This window comes from Dama dama, chromosome 23, assembly GCF_033118175.1.
Source record: "Dama dama isolate Ldn47 chromosome 23, ASM3311817v1, whole genome shotgun sequence".
NCBI classification, from domain to species: Eukaryota; Metazoa; Chordata; class Mammalia; order Artiodactyla; family Cervidae; genus Dama; species Dama dama.
Window position 1 is genome coordinate 65,925,908 of NC_083703.1, and position 19,280 is coordinate 65,945,187.

At 50.1% G+C, this 19,280-nt stretch overlaps 1 protein-coding gene across 1 annotated transcript in view; it reads right to left on the reverse strand.

Annotated features, from left to right (window-relative positions):
* Positions 1 to 2,503: 2,503 nt before the first annotated feature.
* The window catches only part of MTCL2 (microtubule crosslinking factor 2), a 73,802-nt gene continuing 57,025 nt past the window's right edge, over positions 2,504 to 19,280 (reverse strand). The window contains exons 12-15 of the mRNA XM_061127215.1: positions 18,690 to 18,761; positions 17,673 to 17,743; positions 14,621 to 15,974; positions 2,504 to 10,713 (exon numbers count right to left, since the gene is read on the reverse strand). Coding sequence (XP_060983198.1) covers positions 10,561 to 10,713; positions 14,621 to 15,974; positions 17,673 to 17,743; positions 18,690 to 18,761 — 1,650 coding nt within the window. The 3' untranslated portion in view covers positions 2,504 to 10,560. The remainder of the gene's footprint in view (positions 10,714 to 14,620; positions 15,975 to 17,672; positions 17,744 to 18,689; positions 18,762 to 19,280) is intronic.

The window sequence follows — 19,280 nt, forward strand, 5'->3', positions numbered from 1 at the left end:
GGCTCGCGCAAGCGCACAACGCCGCTTCCGCGAGGCGCATGCGCAAACCGCTATTCGCTACTCTTGTGGCCCCGCCCTGTTTATCCAAGTTCTTCCCCGCCCAGTATTGGCCAAGTTACCACCTTCCCAACAACGGCGCTCCCAAAGAATCCGTGACTGAGTACCGTTACACCGTCGTGTTCTTTGCGCTTGACATGCCCAGAGCCTTTCCAAGATGAGGGAGCAGAGGCCCAGAAAGGTAATTGCCAAAGGAAGACATTAGCGAGTGGGCAATGATGCCTTGTCCGGTCGCTGGGCCACAATCCTTCTCTCCTTTGTCTTAACTCTAAAATTGTGGACCATGACTCTCCCAGGGCAGACTGGGACCACTTTTTCCAGTTCTCCTCTAGCATATTTTCTCTTTTTGTGGCCCCTTCAACACCTAGAAAAGTTTAGGATCTCTCCTTTTACAACCTTCTTGCAGACCTCCCCCTCCCCAGTACGCTTGCCACTCTTATCATCACCCCCATTGTTTCTGCTCCTTTGCTTAAGCCGTTATCTTGGCCTGAGAAGCCCTTCCCTGATTATTCTTGGCAGAATTCTCCAATCTTAAGCCTCAGTTGAGGATCCAGTGCACTGAGAGCCTTCTCTGAGGCCCCAGGCTGTAAAGCAGATGCCCTTTCTGTGCTGCCGGGAGCCTAGCCTGTGCCTGGCACACTATCCATTGCTGGTTTGGGGGCTCCCGGAGAGCACGCTGCTGCTTCAGCACCCAGCATGATGCCATCAGAGTGTCACCTTGCATGCCTTCGGGATCTGAAATCTCCCCAAGTGTTGAATCACAAGCAGTCCACAAAAACTGCAAGAAGGGTTAATGAGCCACCACTGGAATGTGACTGTGGTCATCTTTCCGTAACAGCTGTGGGTCCCTGGAAAAGTTTTCTGGTGGTAGGCAGAAATCTGCCTTCCTGACATTTCCACTCTGTGGTTCTAGCATGTTGTCTCCCAACAGATGTCTGAAGCAGAGATTTGTTCTTTGTTCCCTGAATATCACTTTCTGGAGCCCAGTTCCTTCCCTTCCCACCCCACTCGTTCAACTTCTCACTTGTCAATGTCCCAAGAACAGAACACAGCCAGAACTGGCCATCCTGGGGCACAGTGGGTAAGTATGTTGCCTCATGGAATCCAGACCCAGTGCATCCTCTAGGTTGTTTCCCTGCTTTCAGTTCTTCCATGACTCTCTACTGTCCACAAGATGTGGACATTCCTTCCCTCATAAGGGACTGTGTGATCTCACCCAGCCTCTTTCTTCATTCCCCACACCAGTGATTTCTTCCAGTTCCCTGATCCTGCTCTGCTTTCTCTACTAGGTTTTCTACATGCTGTTCCCTCTCCCTGGAACATGTTGTCTCCATCTCCTGCCTGCAACACACCACCATCTCCTTCATCTGGTCAACATCTCAACCTTAGGAATCATTGCAGCCTTCCCTGATCCCTCCGACTCCCTGACCAACCCTTTGCCATTGACATTTGGTTTCCTGTTTTTCAGGTCCATATACTGTTATCCTCAATGCCCAGCACAGGCCTGGCTGTTGTTAGACTCTCAAAAAAGAGATCTGGAATTCCTTGGTGATCTAGTGGTCAGGACTTCATGCTGTCACTGCTGAGGGCCGACATTCAATCCCTGGTCTGAGAACTAACATCCCACACAAAAAAAGTAATTTTCATGTGGTTGCTGGCTTCCAAGATGATCCCCAATGACCTCCACTTTCTGCTCTTCATGCCCTTGTATAGTTCTCTTCCAAAAGGAATAGGACTAATCTGTATAACTAGTGAGATACTGCAGAAATGATAGTGTATGATTTTCAAGGCTTAAATCATAAAAGACATTGTGACCTCTCGTGCTTTCCCATAGATCACTTGCTCTAAGGGAAGCCAACTGCCATGTTGTGAGGATACTCAAACAGCCCTAGGGAGAGGTCCACATGGCGAGGAACTGAGGCCTCCTGCCCACCCTCACTTGCCAGGCATGAGTAACCCAACTTGGGAATGGATCTTCCAGCCCCAGTCATGCCTTCACATGATTGCTGCCTGATTTGACACTTGACTGCACCCTCAGGAGACCCTGAGTCAGAACAACTTAGCTCCTGAATCCCTGACCCACGGCATCTGTGATATAAATGTTTGGGGATAATTGATTATACTGTAATAGATAATTAACCCATGTCCTTTTTTTGTGATAAATATTTGAAAGTCTTTTGTAGCGAATTTCAATTCCATTTTTGATGACCTGCATTTGTTTCTCTGTGGCCTTACCACCCTTCATGGGAGACCCTGAGGTGTCAGCAGTCAGTAGCTGGGAGCCCCTGCTGGCTCCTCCGAAGTGACCCCAGACCAGCCAGTTGGCTGTGGCATTCCTAGGATTCCCTCCTTCCCAGGCAACTGGGTGTGTGGTTGAGTCAAGTTCCAAATGTGCTGGGGACCACACCCACCTCACGTGAGAAATCAGACAAGCCAAGTCCAGGGAAACTGTTCATGTGACATACTTTATTTCCAATCTAAACCATTAAAAACCCTTTGTAAGTTTACACTGTACAGTTATTCTCATGTCTGAAATAAGACACGGGGGGGAAGGAGAGCTGGCGGACTGGACCACGGTTGTCTAGCACCCAGTACCTCCTGGGAAGGAGCCTTCTGAAGAAAGGAGTAGGGAGGAGAAAGAGCGGACAGGAGAGGCAGAGTTTGGCCCAAGGATGCCCCTGGTCCCTTCCTTCCCAAAGGCCTTTCCCTGGGGGACCCCTTGGGCCCATGACTTCAGAGGCCACACCAGGAAACCAGGATGGTCAGGAAGGGGGTTTCACAGTATTGGCGGGGGTTCAGGATGGGGAGGCCAGGTTGAGGGATGGCTTTTGGCTCTCTCCCCTAGCCCCTAGGGGCAGGAGCTGCTTTTTGGCACCGTCTACAAGGTCTCCCTGGAGGTGGGAGGAGGAGGAGCTGGTTGGGGATTTAGGAGTCTGTCTTTGAGAAGCTTTCCATTTGAAAAGAAGCCATAAGCCTATGGTGAGATTCCCAAGGGATAAAGGGTCAGGGTCTTTTGTCTCCTGCCCACCCCCCCCCCCACAGGAGGCCCACCCCCTGCCTGGCTGGCACAACCCTATACAACCTTTAGTAAAACCCAGATGAGTAGGAAAGGTGGGTAGAACTGGAACCAAGCCAGGAGTAGAGAAAGGAAAAATGCCTGCCTTTTTCCAGCCCCCCAATTTCTGGGAAGAGGAGAACACAGTTGTGTTTTGCTTTGGGTATGGATGGCCAGGGTTCCCTGGCCTCAGAAATCCAGATGAGCTTGATGTTTCCCACTTGTTCCTGGTCAGGACCAGCCTCAGTCCTTCACCAGGCCACACTGTTTGCTGGTTTAGATCGGCAGGTAGTAAATGCCTGTGTATATTGGAATCATTTGGAGGGCTTGTTAAACCCCCAGCTTGCTGCCCTCCCCCCACCCCCACCAAAGTTCTAGTTTTGTAGTTCTTGAGTGGGGCCAATACTTTGCATTTCTATCAAGTTCCCAGGTGATGCTCTGGCTTCTTTGAGAACCTCCAGGCATCTCATCCTCAGCAACCTGGTGCCCTTAGAAGACAGTGCCAGGGAGCTGGGCCACAGCTGCCAAGGCCCTGCCTTAGAGGCACCAAATTGGGAAGCTGCTGGGAACAGACTTGTGGTGAGCCCCCTGTGCGAAGTAAACTAAGGCACAGAGATCAGTGGCGGAGCTGAGAGAGGAGCCAGGATGCCAGGGCCCAGTGGAGAGAGGATGGTGATGCAGGACCCCAAAACATGAGGGGTGCTCTGGGGTCCCTAAGGATCATCATAAAATCATACAACCAGCCAAACACAGAGAAGTTAGGAAAACTGTCCAGACCTGGGCCAGGTCTCCAAAATCCTGGCTGAAATTCCTTTTCACAGGAGCAGTTCGAGTGGTAATAGAGTGGAGAAAGACAAGATGGTCAGGCATTGATGACTTTGGCCCTTCAAGGATGCCCTTCTGGTTTCAAGGGAAACCAGAGCTCCTTTCCTTACTGCCTGGGGTTCAGGGAGCTGGTGAAGGGCAGGAAGGCAGGGGAGCAAGGCTGATGGGGTAGACAAAGGAGGGTGCAGGGAAGGGTGGGGTGGGGGAGCCCTGGGCAAGGGTCACTATGTTACCAGTCCCCTTTGGTTCTTGGCTCTGTGGACTTTGCAAACTGCAAATACTACAGAAGGGATAAGTGGTAATGCCAGGGTGGGCTACAGGTTCTGCCAGGGCAAGCTATTCAGAGGCAGAGAGATCCAGGGGAGGGTAGAGAGGATGGTGGGATATCAAATGGACAGGCAGATGGACGGACAGATAGCCAGAGGGAGGAGGGAAGAACCCAAGTCAGGCTGCATCTGCTTTACAAACTAGGCTATGCAGGACTGGGCAGGATAGGGGAAGCCAAAATGGGGGTCCCAGTGACCTCTGCCAATTCCCAGTGGATAGTGCTGGGGTCCTGTCGGGAGGCTGTGGACAGAAGAAAATGGGACTCAAGGGTGGGATGGGGGGTGTCTTTCTGGGCTGGGGGTGGTCACTGGGCCAAGCCCAGCCTGAGGCATCGGGGAAAGTTTCCCCCTTCAGTGTGAGAAAGTAAAATAGAACCCAGGAAATACAATCAGATCTGAAAGCAAACATCAGGAGTTGGGAGACCACAGACACAGGACGATGGGGATGTAAGCCTGAGGGGCCAGGAAATCCATAGAAGGCCATTCTGGGAGGGCTGAAGGGGGTGAGTACTACAAAGAAGCCTGCGGCTCAGAAGAGGAAAACCTGGCCATGGGTCAGGGCCACTCAGTCTGCTGGTGGGAATCAGTCAGAGAAGAGGAGGCAGGAGGAGGGGAGGCTTTGGAGGAAGGTGATAAAACAAAGGATGGATGGGTGGTGGGAAGCAAACAGGCTGGCCCAGAGAGAAGACAGGGTTCAGCCAAGATCAGGGAATGGTAGATGGGGTCTCACTCACCCCTAGGGATGCAGAACCTGGTGGGAGTCAGGAAACCTGAATTCTGGTCCTGACTCTGCCTCCAGTTTGCTGTGTGACCTTGGGTGAGGAACTCCCTTCTCTGGGCTGGATTCCTCATCCAAAAAAGTGAGGAGTTTGACAAAAAAGGACCAACACTGTATGATTCCACTTAGAATAGGTAAATTCATAGAGACAGAAAGTAGAATATAGGTTATCAGGGGCCTGAGGGAAGGATGGGGAGTTACTGTTTAGTGGGTACAGTTTCAATTTGGGGTGATGAAAAAGTTCTGGAAATGGATAGTCCTGATGGTTGTACCACTGTGTGAATGTATTTAAAGCCACTAAAAGGGATAAAACAGTAAGTTTTATATTATGTATTTTGGGCCACAATTTTTTTTTTTAAAGTGAGAGGGTTGGTCCAGTTTATTAGCCTTTCTACTCACTAAGACTAGTGAGGGCACTAGGGGACAATGAGTGTGATCAGATCTCTTTACATCAGTGTAGAACCTTATGTTTTCCCACGTAGACTCACACAGTATTGTACTTGGTCCTCAGCACCGCCATGTGAGGTAGAATTTCTTCCACGTTGCAGCTGGAGGAACAGAGGCACAGACTAGCCACAAGCTCTGGGGTCAAGGTCATTCAAGTCGGTGGCAGTTTATTATTTTTAAAATAGTGACCTAGAAAACATCCTTGCATTTTAGGTTCATACCACAACTGACTTAGTGGCCTTTGAAGAAAGGACGCATGCTCTAAATTAGCAGAAGAGTTTGCCTCCTGGGGCAAATATTGTCACTTCCCATGACTGGATGATGAGAGTAGTGAAAGTTGATGTGCTTCCCTTTTTACCATGGCTGCCAGGAAACTCCAGAGTAAAATTTAATTGCAGGATTATGGAAATCACATCAGATAGATTTAAGTGTGTGTGTGTGTGTGTGTGTGTGCGCGCGCGCCGCGCTTAGTTTTGCTCAGTTCTGTCCAACTCTTTGCAACCCCATGGACTGTAGTCCTGCAGGCTCCTCTGTCCATGGGATTTTCCAGGCAAGAACACTGGAGTGGGTTGCCATTTCTTCCTCCAGGGGATCTTCCCAACGCAGGGGTCGAACCCACATCTCCTAGGTCTCCTGCATTGGCAGGAGAATTCTTTACGCACTGTGCCACCTGGGAAGATAGATTTGGGGAATGATAATTCCTCTTGCTTTTTGACTTTTTTTTTTCCGTTGCCTTACTGAACTTTACGATTAAGATTGTAAATTGCCCCTGGTGCTTTTTGGAAATTCTCAGCATAGTTAACCCAAATCAGAGCTGGATTGAGGACCAGGTCCCCTAATTCTCAGCTCAAGGCTCTTCTAAAAATATATCATATTTACTGGGCTTAAAAAAGATGGCCTAATTGGAGATGGTAAAGGACAGGGAAGCCTGGCATGCTGCAGTCCACAGGGTCACAAAGAGTTGGACACGACTGAGTAACTGAACAATGGTCAAGGCTGTGAACATTAATGATGTGGCACTGGTACTTAGGATCTCTCTGGGAGTTTGTTAGATATGCAGATTCCTGGCCCTTTGGGGTGAGGTGGGGTCCAAGAAGCTGCATTTTGGACATGTCCCCACACCACCCTCCGAGACACACAGGTCCAGAGATTCAGGATAGACTGGTTTTGTGTCTGGGTTGGGCAGTGGCATAGTCTGGGAATTCTGCAGCCACACAAAGCCCCCAGTGGGGCAGTAGGTTAACACAGCAAGGGACAAGGTTGGCCTGAGGGTTCCAGCTGACCTAGGTTCTAGTCTGAACTTGATGACTTCCTGGTTAGGTGACTCTGGAATGAGACCTGTACCTCAGTTTCCTCATCTATAAAATGGGAACACTAAACCCTGTCCTGCCAAGGTTGCCTCCCAGAGTTAGCATGTAGAAGCCTGAAGGAGAAGCAATTTCTAAATGGCCATGTGCTCTAGAAGAGGTGTCCAGGGACTTATTATTAATGAAGAGGTGGTGGGATTGGGGGGCTAATGGGCCTGGAAGACTGGCAAAGCTGGGGGGGGAGCATTCTAGATGGGAGAGGAGAGGGAGGAAGGCCCCAGAAGTTGGATGGGCAAGAGGAGAACAGACCATGTGATGAAACCACGAAAAGTGGATGGAGGCAGGCAGGAGGGAGCCATGTGGCAATCAGGGCACAAGAGGGTCAAGTCCTGGACCCTCAACTTTGTCACCTGGGAGAGCAGCTGGTAGAGGACCATCCCTGGGGAGACCAAGGGAAGGAGCCATTTTGAGCAAGACCTCTTGGGAGGGGTTTTTTAAAATTGGTCAGCCTTTGGTGGGGACAGAATTGGGGGGGAGATGGCCACCAGGGTGACAGGGACTTGAATATTGATACCTCGTGCATGCAGGATCTAGGGGCCACTGACGTGCCAGAGTGGTTTGATTTTCATTTCAAGTACAGACATCATTGCCCCCAGGAGGGTCTGATTTGGCTGTGGGAAGAGGTCAGATGTCAGAAACACAAGATCGTCCAGTTTGGGGTCAGTCTTCCATTTCCCCTCAACCAACTGGTGCCAACACAATGGATCCAAGCCTAGGGGCCTGTAGGGAATTAGGACCCCAAGGTTCCTTGGGACTTTGGCTGAAGAGAATAGAGAGAGAGGGAAATGAGAGGAAAAAGAGGGACAGAGGGCGAGGAAGAGAAGGAAGTTGCTGGGAGTAAAGAGGCAGGAAAGAAGAAAGGGGAAAAAGGCAGTGTTCCTTCCTGGGACCCGGTGCTCCTGGGGAGTCCTCACAGTGGGCCAGGCAGTTTTCTGCTTCGGGAATGTTACCAAGACTTAAAAGGCATTTGAAGAAACAAACAAACTTAGAAATTACATTCCAAAAGAGTAGAGAGTTTTTACAAGACAACCCCCCACCCCCAAAAAAGGAAACACAACCAGTTGCTAATTAAAATACTAAAACCCAAATCAAACCAATATTTACACGTAACATTTTCAACCCCATCAACCCCATATCCAGAGGCTTCTGTAAGAACAGTGATGAGTGACCTTGCCCAGTGGCATGCAGGAAGCAGAAACTGGGACTTTACTGAAAACCAAGGACAGGCCTCTGACACTGGCTGAGGGCTGGGCGGCCAGGCGCTAAGACAATGAGAACGCAAGGACTATCTTGGATGAGAACAATGATGGTAAGGCTGAGCACTCAACAGGGTCCAGGTCTCGTGAGGATTCCTCCCCAAGGCTAGAAGTGCAGCCTCCCTGGCCCTCTGCAGCCCCAGGAGGTGGCAGAAGGCCGCTGGTGGCTTGTGGCCTGGTGTGAACCCCCTCCCTTGGATAGCATTGGAGGGGTCCCCTGACCTCTTGGGTGGGAGCACTGGCATCCCAGAGGGGCTGGCCCTTGGCTACATTGACCTTCCTGCTCTGCCCACACAGGTCACTATGGTACGAGGAAGTGGCTGGTTGTACTAACGTGACCCCAAAGTTCTGCTGATAGGTAATGGACATGAAGGTATTTGGGTAACTGGTCCAGGTGCTCCAGAAAGGGCAAGACTGGGGGCTGGTGGGTGGGAGTGCAGAGGCATCTCCTAAGTCCTGGGGGCACACTAGCAAAGATGCTGGCTTTCGGTCTTCCTGATGGAAAATTCAGATAAGCCACTTTATCCTGATGTTTTCACTCTGAGCCCCCAACCAGTTACACGCAGATATGCAGGTATGTGTGCAACCAAAATGGGTTCACTGGCACCAAGAGGGAGGCCCCTGCGTTCTCCCCTGCCCTGTCACCACTGCAATGAGCCATGCTGCAACCCATCCGATGGCTCAGTCAGCTCACATGCGACAGGGGGAAGGGTGGGCAGTGGGGTTGGGGCTGAGAGACGAGCCTGGGGAGTCCATAAGGCTAAGGAGAGAGGCTGGTGAAAAGGCTGGAGGCTGGTGAGAACTGAGGCAGGCTGGCAGACACTCTCAGATCCATGTGCAAAGCTGCAATAAACAACATTCTCGAAGTTCAGTCCTGTTTTCCTGCGAGTTCTCACTTAGGGAACTTGGAGAGATCTCCATGCTCTTGATAAAACCTTAGTAATCTGTGTTGGACTCATTAGAAACCAAAAAAAAAGGTGTCAGAAGGAGGGAGGAAAATGAGAAGGAAAATGGGAAGTGATTGGGAAGCGGTGCTGCTGGTCCAGCCCTCTGTCCTGTCTGTGAGTATTTACAAACTCACAGCTGGGGGTCAGGCAAGTAGAAGATGTAGAGCATAAAAATGATGCTCTGAGGCCAAAGGGTCAGCAGATTTGTGGGGAGCTCTGCTGGGGTCCCCTCCAAACCTGAACCAGGAGACCAGAGCTCGCCTGCTGAGTTGTCTTGTCCACAGAGGGGACCCTGCGCCCATCCATCGTGTTAAAGCCTTGCATTGTCCCAGTGGCGAGAGCACATGTCTCAACCTCCAATAAATTACCTTAGGGACTTTGGGGTAAATTAAATTATTAAAATAAAGTAAAACCACCTTAAATATTTATAGTAAGAAAAACTCAAAATAAACAACCTAGGCAAGAAATGTGTTTCCAGGCCCCAGTCTATTGCCATGTCCTGGGGCAACGGCCTCGTGAAAGACTCTTGGGCCTGATCTGGCCAACTGGGAGTCTCTTTTTGGGAATATCTTTGCCCTCCACCAGCTGCAGGATGTAAACACAGTAGAGATGTGGCACCCCTCCAGGGTGCTGGGGAAAGAGCCCCCAGCAATCAAGGCAGTGGGCAATTAGGCATTTATTTATCTGTGCACCAGGTCTTGAGATGGACTCTACCTATGTCTGTCCTCAAGGAGTCTCCTGGGAAGGCTGGGGTCCCCCCAAGTCACCTTGGCAAGAAAGGCAGTTCCAGTGGCTCCCTGACCCTGGGCCCCGCACATTTCTACCTCATTCTAGGTCTTGCTGCATCTGAGCTACGGGCAGGGAGATCCAGGACCCCAGGATTCCAAGCAGATACTTGACCCTGGCTACTGCCCTATCATATTCCCTAGAGCTGCAGCAATCCAGAGCAGCGGGGCTGGGGGGAGGAGGCGGTGGCGGAGGGAAGAGAGGGATGGGGTGATGCCCAGCTCAGCTCCATCAGACACCCCATGTTGAGCCCTAGAGCAAAGCCTGTTCTTCTCATCGGTGTTTCTTCCTGGTGAAGAGGGATGTGGTTGGCCAGGAACATCTCTGTGAGCCCTTTTCCCTGAGGCGCATGGCCGGAAGTGGATCCTTTCCTTGGCTCTTCTGAGAAGTGGGTGTGGGTGGAACCAGGCAAGGCTCTCCCAACTTACGACCCAGGGATCAGCTCTCAATGGATCTCTCTGGAGATGCTTCTGAAGCCCAGTTTTGGTCTTTCTCCCACTCGCTGCCTTCCCCTGGGAAGTCAGATATCACCACCCAGCAGTCAGCAGGAGACCCCGCTTTACCTGGCTGGGAAAGCGCTTCCATGGCAGAGATGCAGCCCTCCAGGGCGAGAGATGCAGGAGCTCTCAGGGCCCCGAGCGACTTCTCCTCTCCACTGGTTCCCTTCGGCTGTCCAGGGACGGGGGCTGGTCGAGGTGAGGAGCTCGGCTGCTCTATCACTCGCTGGGCGGGGCTGCCCGCTCCTCCCCACTCCAGCCAGACTCTGAAGGGTGCAGCCTGCACTTGGAAGGAGAGTGGCGGATGGCCGAGCGGGATGGCCGGGCGAAGCAGGAGGCGAGAGACTGGGTGCTGCAGTCACACACTGCATCCTTGGGGGAGAGAGGAAGAAGTCAGGAGGAGCCAGGAGGCACTAACCGCCCCCCCACCCCCCCAGGGACTGGGTGGCCATCCAGGCCAGGAATTCGGACTCAGCTGTGCAGTTCCTAGGAGCTGGAGCCCCTCTTTTTTTTTTTTCCAGTTATTTATTTTCATTTATTTTTATTAGTTGGAGGCTAATTACTTTACAATATTGTAGTGGCTTTTGCCATACATTGACATGAATCAGCCATGGATTTACATTTGTTCCCCATCCTGATCCCCCCTCCCACCTCCCTCCCCATCCCATCCCTGTAGCCCCTCTTTGAACCAATTTTAAAAACTTATTTTCTCCCATTAGAGCAGTAATGAACGTTCATAAATAAAGCAGTAATGAGTGTTCATAAATAACATGCTAGGGACTTCCCTGGTGGTCCAGTGGTTAAGAATCCACCTTCCAAAAAAAAAAAAAAAAGAATCCACCTTCCAATGCAGGGGACTTGGGTTCGATCCCTGGTCGAGGAACTAAGATCCCATATACCATGGGGGCAACTAAGCGCATGCACTGCAGCTAGACAGAAGCCCAGCAAAAGCCTGTATGCAGCAAAAAGACCCAGTACAGATAAAAAAGCAAAACAAAAAAACCCAAACATTCTAGAATATAATAAATTCTGGAATATACATAAATTCTGGAACATACCTTTACCAAAATGATCTCAACTCCAATAGCTTACTTTGTAATCGACAAAACATGAATACTTTTTTTGTCATTATCTATGTCCAGATCTCTTTCTTTTTAATGGCCACATAGTATTCCACTGAATGGAAATGGCTTAATTTATTTATCCAACTCATTTTTTATGTGTGTTTTAGGTAGTTTCTATTTTTTTACTACGACCAACACATAGGGATAATGGCTAAAAGTGCTGCTATACATTATTTACAATTGCCAAGATATGGAAACCTAAGTGTCCATCAATAGATGAATGGATAGAATGCTACTCAACTATTAAAAAAATGTAATTTTGCCATTTGCAGTACCGTTGATAGACTTGGGGGGCATTATACTAGGTAAAGTTAAGTTAGACAGGGGAAGACAAATACTAACACCACTTATATGTGGAATCTAAAAAATACAACAAACTTGTGAATAGAACAAAAAAACATCAGACCCACAGATATAGGGAACAAACTCATGGTTACCAGTGGTGAGAGGGAAGGAGGAAGAGGCAAAATAGAGGTAGGGGATTAAGAGGTACAAATTATTAGGAATAAAAATAAGCTACTAGGATATATTTTACAGCACAGGGAATATAGTCAATATTAATAATAATTACAAATGGAGTATAAACTTTAAAAATCATGAATCACTATATTACACACCTGTAACTTATATAATATTGTATGGCAACTATACGTCAAAAAAAACCCAAAAACATGCTGCTGTAAAACTTGATTGGTTGGTTAAAATTCCAGCCCAGTTACTTACCAGCTGTGTGACCTCAAACAAGTTTTTTAACCTCTCTGAGCCTTGATTTTTTCCTCAAAGTTGTTGTGATCAACTTTGATCTCAGCCCGGATTTTTTCCTCAAAGTCTGTTGTGATTACAACAAACTGTTGGCATATTGCCTATTATGTATACAGTAAGTCTTAGCAATTTTTATTAAGAATGCAATACATTTCTTTATATACATATCCACCTCTATAAAAATTTCCATTGGTTACATTCTTAAGAGAACTACTGGATCAATGGGTAATAAGCATATTTTACATACTGAAAAATGTTTGGGTCAACCAACATGGCAAATACAATCAGCTTTGTATTTCTGGTTTCGTGATGTAGTTGTGGTTATCTGACTATGATGATTAATTTTGTGTCAACCTGACTGGGCCACAGGTTCCAGACACCTGGTCAAACACTATCCTGGGTACTTCTGCAAGGATGCTTTTGATTGAGATTAATATTTAAACCAGTAGACAGAGTAAAGCTGCTTGCTCTCTCTAACGTGGGTGAGCCTCATCCAATCAGCTGGCGTACTGAACAGAACACAGAGTAAGAAAGAATTCTTCCTGCCTGATGACCTTTAGACTGGAACTACATCAGCTATATGTGCTGTACTGGAACTATACCATTGGCTCTTCTCAGGCTTCTGGACTCAGTCTCTCTGTCTCTGTCTCTGTCTCTCTCTCTCCACACACACACACACACACACACACACACTCTCTCTCTCTCTCTCTCTCACGCATGCATAACCATAAAGCCTACTGGTTTTGTTTCTCCAAGGAACTCTAATATAATGGCTATGTTCAGTTTGTAAGAATTCAATAAGCCATATTTTTTACAGTATATATATTAAACTAAAAAAGGTTTAAGTTAAAAAAATAGGAATAAATATTTTAAAGGTTTGTTTTGTTTTGTTTTGTTTTAATTTAACGCAGCCAGAGAGTATAAGGAAGTAGAGCACTCACCATATACTCTTGGGGGTTCTAGAAACTCGACAAAGTCTTTGGAAAGGCAATTCAGCAACACTTATTAAATAGTTTAACAATTTACCCATTTCTACAACTCAAAACTAAGGAGATAGCCAATTAAAATTAATTAATTCATTTTTTAAAAAACTAAGGAAATAATCTGCAATATGGAAAAATGCTTTTGTGTCAAGATGTTCACCACAGTATTATGTACAATAGGGAAAACCTAGAAACCAGCTAAACATATAAACCGTACAAATCACATGGGTCAATTCCAGCCCATGCCATCTCTCTGTACCCCCACCTACAACCTTCCTTCACTCCCTGCACTGCAGACCATGATAAGCCCATTACCACAGCTGACTGGGCCAAGGGGGCCCACTGAACTCAAGTTACACCAATCAGTTTCTTCCTGAAATGTGGAACTGGGACATAGGGATTTGACTCCATCTCTTTTAGGTGCTTGAACCAGAAGATGTTATAAAAGCAGAGAAGGGAGAGCCCACCTGGACCACATGCAAATACAACAGAGAGGGAGGGAGACAAGGACATCAGAGAAAATGAAGCTCAAAGGAGAGGAGAGGGAGGGACTTCCCTGGTGGTCTAGTGGCTAAGACTCCAAGTTCCCAATGCAGGGGTTCTGGGTTCAATCCTTGATCAGGGAACTAGATTCTGCCTGCCACAACTAAAAGATCCTGAGTTCTGCAAATAAGACCTGGCGCAGAGAGACAAACTTTATATATATATGTGCATATATATATTTTTTAAAGAGAGGAGAGGGAGACAGAGCAGCCTCTGGGGCCTTTGGATCCTTGCCCTTGGGTTCCATGGTATAAGCCGCAGTTTCCCTTTCTGCAACACTAACTTATTTGTTTTACTAATATGCACATAACCTTAACTAAATCTGAAATTGATATCCGGAGTGGAATGAGCAACAAAAGGGTCTCAGAATGGAAGCACTTGGGGATGGAGTCTTGGTGGGGTGGGGGCAGTGGTGTGCCAGGACATGTTTAAAGACTGGCTTCCCAGGAGTGGGAGGAGAAGCGCTGATTTTCAGCAATTCCACTTTTCATGGAGTAAATCCTCTCAGGGTACTTAGGTGACACCACTGAACACAGGGAGGTCCACGACTGGCTCTCATGAATCAAGGGAGCGGGCACATCGCTGGGTGATGGGAAAGCAGTGCCCATGCTTCTTGCCCGGAGGGGATGCTGGCAGTCTCTGGGGGTGTGCATGGGTAAGCCATGCTCACACATCTAGTAATCAGACCGTGTGTCCAACAGGTCTGTTGTTCCAGGACGGAGGTCTTCCAACCCCCATCCCAGACCAGCACACGGACTTACTGAAACGCACAAGCCACAGGCCTGAGTTTGAAAACCAAAGAGTTGGGACCTTATAAACCAATCTCAGCTCAAAAGAAAAAGGGCACCCCGCCCCCAACCCACCTACCTCACTGGGAAGGACGGTGGCTCCATCTCCATCTCGAGTGATACCATCCTTCCCCACCTGGGGGAGCACGGAGAGCCTGGCCTCCTCACTGCCGCCCGACTTGCCCACCTTCTTGTTCAGGATCCTGGCCATGCCCTCGGGCTGGTGGTAGCTGGCGGGGGAGAGGGGCTCCGGCTTCTTGGCGCCCTCCTCCCCCGCGGCGGACGCCGTGGGGCTCGGCGCCCGGCCACACACGTTGCGGAAGAACTCCTGCACGATGCCGTACTTGGGCGGTTCGGGCTTGGCCCGGGCCTCGGACATGCCAAGTTTCCAGACCGACTCCGTGCTCCCCGAGTGCTCCACCACGCTGAAGAGGCTGGACAGCCCGTCATTGATGTTCCTCAGCACGGGGCTGTCCCGCGTGGTGGTGGAGCGGGCCCAGGCCGAGCCGTTCTGCTTGCCCTGGTGCAGGTTCCACAGGCTGCGGTCCTTGGCCCCGTCCAGCTTGGACACAGAGCGCCTCTGGAGCTTGGGCGAGCCGTACTTGGGTGAGCAGCAGGGCCGCTCGATGCGCGCGTGCACCTTGTCCAGGGAAGATGAGATCTGCTTGCTGCGCACGGACACGAGCGAGGAGCCACGCGGCGACCAGCTCTTGCCGTGAAGGCTGCCGCGGGGCGGGTCGGTCTGCAGGCCCACGCTGACCGTGCGGATGGTCTGCGTGCCCACGCTGGCCACGCCCACCGTCTGGCTGGACGTGCTCTTCACCTTCCGCTCCAGCGAGCCCGAACGCATGGCCTGGCGCACGCAGTTGGTGATCTCCTTCATGTCGTCGCTCATGTTCCCTGACATCTCGAAGTCGTGCAGGGCCGCCGGGAAGCCAGGCCCCGCCGCCGAGGGGCCGCCCCCGGAGCCCCCGTCCAGGCGCTGCCGGGAGAAGTTGCAGAGCCATCGGCTGTAGGAGCTCTCGGCCAACCCGTCCGCCTCGGCCGACTCTTTGGGCTTGGCTGTAGTGAAGAGGAAGCCCGGCTCGATGATGATCTTCCCCTCCCTGTCATGGACCACGGGGACGCCCAGGCGCCGGGCCACTGGGGGGCTGTAGTACACGCGGATGCCCGTCTTGTCGGGTGCCGTGTAGCTGCGTTGCATCTGCCTCCCCGCCGGCTCCGGGCAGCCCAGGGCACCCAGGCGGTTGCAGTCACGGGGCGAGAGCCCTGGCTGTTCGGGGGCACCCTTTTCCGGGTCCACTGGCTGGGTGCCCACGAAGGCAAAGGCAGGGCTGTTGGGTAGCTTTTTGCCCCGGGAGGCTTCCCCGGCGAGGTACGGGGAACAGTCCAGCAAACTCTCAAACTCCGACATGGAGGAAACAGATTTGGTCCTGGGAAGAGCAGAAAAGGAACGGCTGAATTAGTAGATGCCTTATGCAGAGCAAGCACTCTGGTCTTCCTCGCTGGTCCCTGCGCTTCACGGGAGCCGGGACCACAACAGTCCTGCTCACCTCTTGTGAAAGATGCTGTTGGTGCCCTGCCCTTCGCCCCCTCCACACGCACACCTACACGTGGAACACTGCACGCTCGGAGCACCTGCCATTCTTCACCTGAGGGCTTTTTTCTGTCTGCAGGAGCATACTTGGCTTCCACCCAGTTGTTGTTTAGTTGCTAAAGTCATGTCCAACTCTTTTGTGACCCCCATGGTCTGTAGCCCACCAGGCTCCTCTGCCCATGGGATTTCCCAGGCAAGCATACTGGAGTGGGTTACCATTTCCTTCTCCAGATCTTCCAGACCTGGGGCTGGAACCCACATATCTTGCATTGTAGGCAGATTCTTTACCACTGAGCGGAAACTAAAAATTTGACATGATTTATAGACATAGCCATCAACAAACCATGGGTGGGGTTTGGTGGTTTGGTACCAGTCCCCAGGAACCCTTAGGTGGGAGAACTCATGCTCCACTCTGGCTCCCAGCAATGCTGTGAAATAGCTCCAGTTGCCCACATGTAACCTGGTTGATAACACCTCCTTTACTGTGCGTTCCCTTTCCTGTCTCACTTCCAGACTTTTCCTGGAATCCCCTCCCAAATGTTCTGTTTGCACTCAAATCCTTGCCTGAAGCCTTCCTTTTGGGGGAGTCCAATATAGGACTTCCCAGGTGGCTCAAACGGTAAAGAATCTGCCTGCAATGCAGGAGACCTAGGTTCGATCCCTGGATTGGGAAGGGAATGGCAACCCACTCCAGTATTCTTGCCTGGGGAATTCCATGGCCAGAGGAGCCTGGCAGGCTATAGTCCATGCGGTCGTCCAGACACGACTGAGTTACTAACAAAAAATAATAACACGATCTAGGACACCATTTAATCTCTGACCCAGACCTGGTATGCGTGCTGCCTGATGACTGTAAGTGCCAGGCATACGTGAGAGCATTGCACACGTCAGACCATTCAGTCCTCGGACAAGTCTGGGGGCAGTTCCTGTTACCCCACAGGTAGAGATGGGAAGTACAGCACCAGGGCACAGAGCTAGAACTTGCATTGCTGAAACTCAAATCTCACGTCACAACTCCAGAGCCACCCTCCTCCCTGGGGCTCACCTGGCTTTGGGCTGCTCACATGGCCCCTGTGGGGTTTTGTCACCCCAACTTTCTTCAAGGGTTTCCTAATGGTGGAAACATGGTCCTGAGAGCCCCGGGGGTTTCCCTGGCTATAGCACAGGGCTGGGCCCAGAGGATGATGCTCAGTACTACCAGGAATAGAGGTCCAGGAGGACTCTCCAAACTCCAGAGACAGGAAGAACCCCAAGAGGAGCTAAATAGTTTCTTTCTCAGCTAGGATACGCTGGGGCCCATTTTCCATGACTAGAATCAAAAAAAAAAAAAAAATCACAGGCTAGAATTGCTATCACCCAAAGGTTCCCAGCTCCTAGGTGGCTGGGGTTCCACAAAAAACATCCCCGTGTTCTCTCAATTCAGTGGAGGTGCAGTGCTGGGCATGCAGAGCAGAGAAGAAAGGCAAAGTGGCAGGGTGGACCACAGGGCGGGGGGCTAGGGCAGGGGCGGGGCTCGGGACAGGGTTGCCAGCACCTCTTTAAGCCGGTTCCCCCAAGCTCAGCTTCAGAAACAGCTTCTTTGTCATGGATCTTTTCACTGCGGGTCTGTCATGGAAGAGAGACAGGAAAGGGTCAGTCTGGCCACAGTGTGGGAGCTGGCCCAAGCTCTCTGAGTCTCCTCCTGTAGAGCAGGAGTATTGTCAGCACCGACCTAGAAGCCCATTGGTCAGTTTCTACCTACAATGCATCTAACCCCGCCCCTCATAGGTATGTGATCCAAGCTTGGCCAATCCACAGTCCAAGAGAGAACCCAAGAGAGTCTATTTAGAACTTACTGTGAATGTAATGGCAGCAACAAAGCAACCAGTAGCCACTGCTCAGTTGAAGGTGAAAGCAGTGATCTGAGGTCTTGTTTGAGGTTTGCCCCACCCTGGTTCCAGAACAAGTCCTAAGACTTGCATCAGTTTTCTGACCTGGCATCACCAACCCTCTTGAGCCCCTAATGAAATCCTCTCCTACTTCAGTTCCCCAGAATTGGCTTTTGCTGCTTGCAACCAAATCTAAGTCACCACATCCTTAGGCTGTCATGAGCAAGGGCTTGCATGGTCACTGTTTCATTACTCAGTGTGTTGCTATATGGACAGTGCCCCTGAGGTTCAGGAGCAAACTTCCCTGATTAATCTCCACAACCTGGGCTGGGCTAACGCAGAGAATATGATTTTTATTTTACCAGTGAGGCAACTGAGGCCCAAAGAGACAGAGTGACTTGCCCAGGATCACAAAGCTCTTTTGGATGCCCTGTTTTTGAGAAAGGCATAATTAAAACAAGAGAGACACCTAACCTTTCTCCCCAGGCATGGAAGGATGGAGCTGGCAAGGAGGGGAACTTCATAGGTCTTAAGGCTGGAATCATAAAGTAGAGACCTCAGGATTGAGGAGCCCAAGCGGGTGAGGGTATATGATCTATGGGACAGGATTAGCATCCTCCTGGTCACATTTCCCCCAAGTGAGGGACTTTGCAGTATAACCAGGAGTCTGTCACCTCTCTCACCTCTTTCCAGCTGTTATCCTGCTTCTCCAGATCTGAGTGCTTTAGGACCCAGGGGTCAGCAGCTTTCTGCAGCTGGACAAGAATAAAGAAGGTGGTCACGTACAGGCAAAGCTGGGGAGGAGGGCCCTGTTTTGTGTGGTGCCATTCCCCAGGCTCCACTCTGCAGCCCAGATGAGCCAGATCATGGGCTCGGAGCCACCTTCCAAATGGACAGCAGCTCTGAGCCAACAAAGTGGGTTTGGCAAATGATCATGAAACCAAACACTTATAGGCATCCTCATAAGTGTCATTATCTCAAATACAGTAATAGTTGTTATTACTATGTTAATTCATGCTGCAGTTCCTGGAACAGCTACATTAGCTAAGCAGCAGCTGAATAACATTAAAGTGGTGTCTCCACACTAGGTATGCTAAGCAGCAATTAAACTGAATGGCATGCCTCTGCACTCTATTGTGAACAGCTCTCTATGAAAGAGGCAAAATGTAAATAATATACATATTATGATTCAATTAATGATAAAAAAAAATCTCTGAATGTAAATTTAAACAGCAAGAAAGGGAGGGAGTGGGTTGAAGTATGCTTTTGCAGTA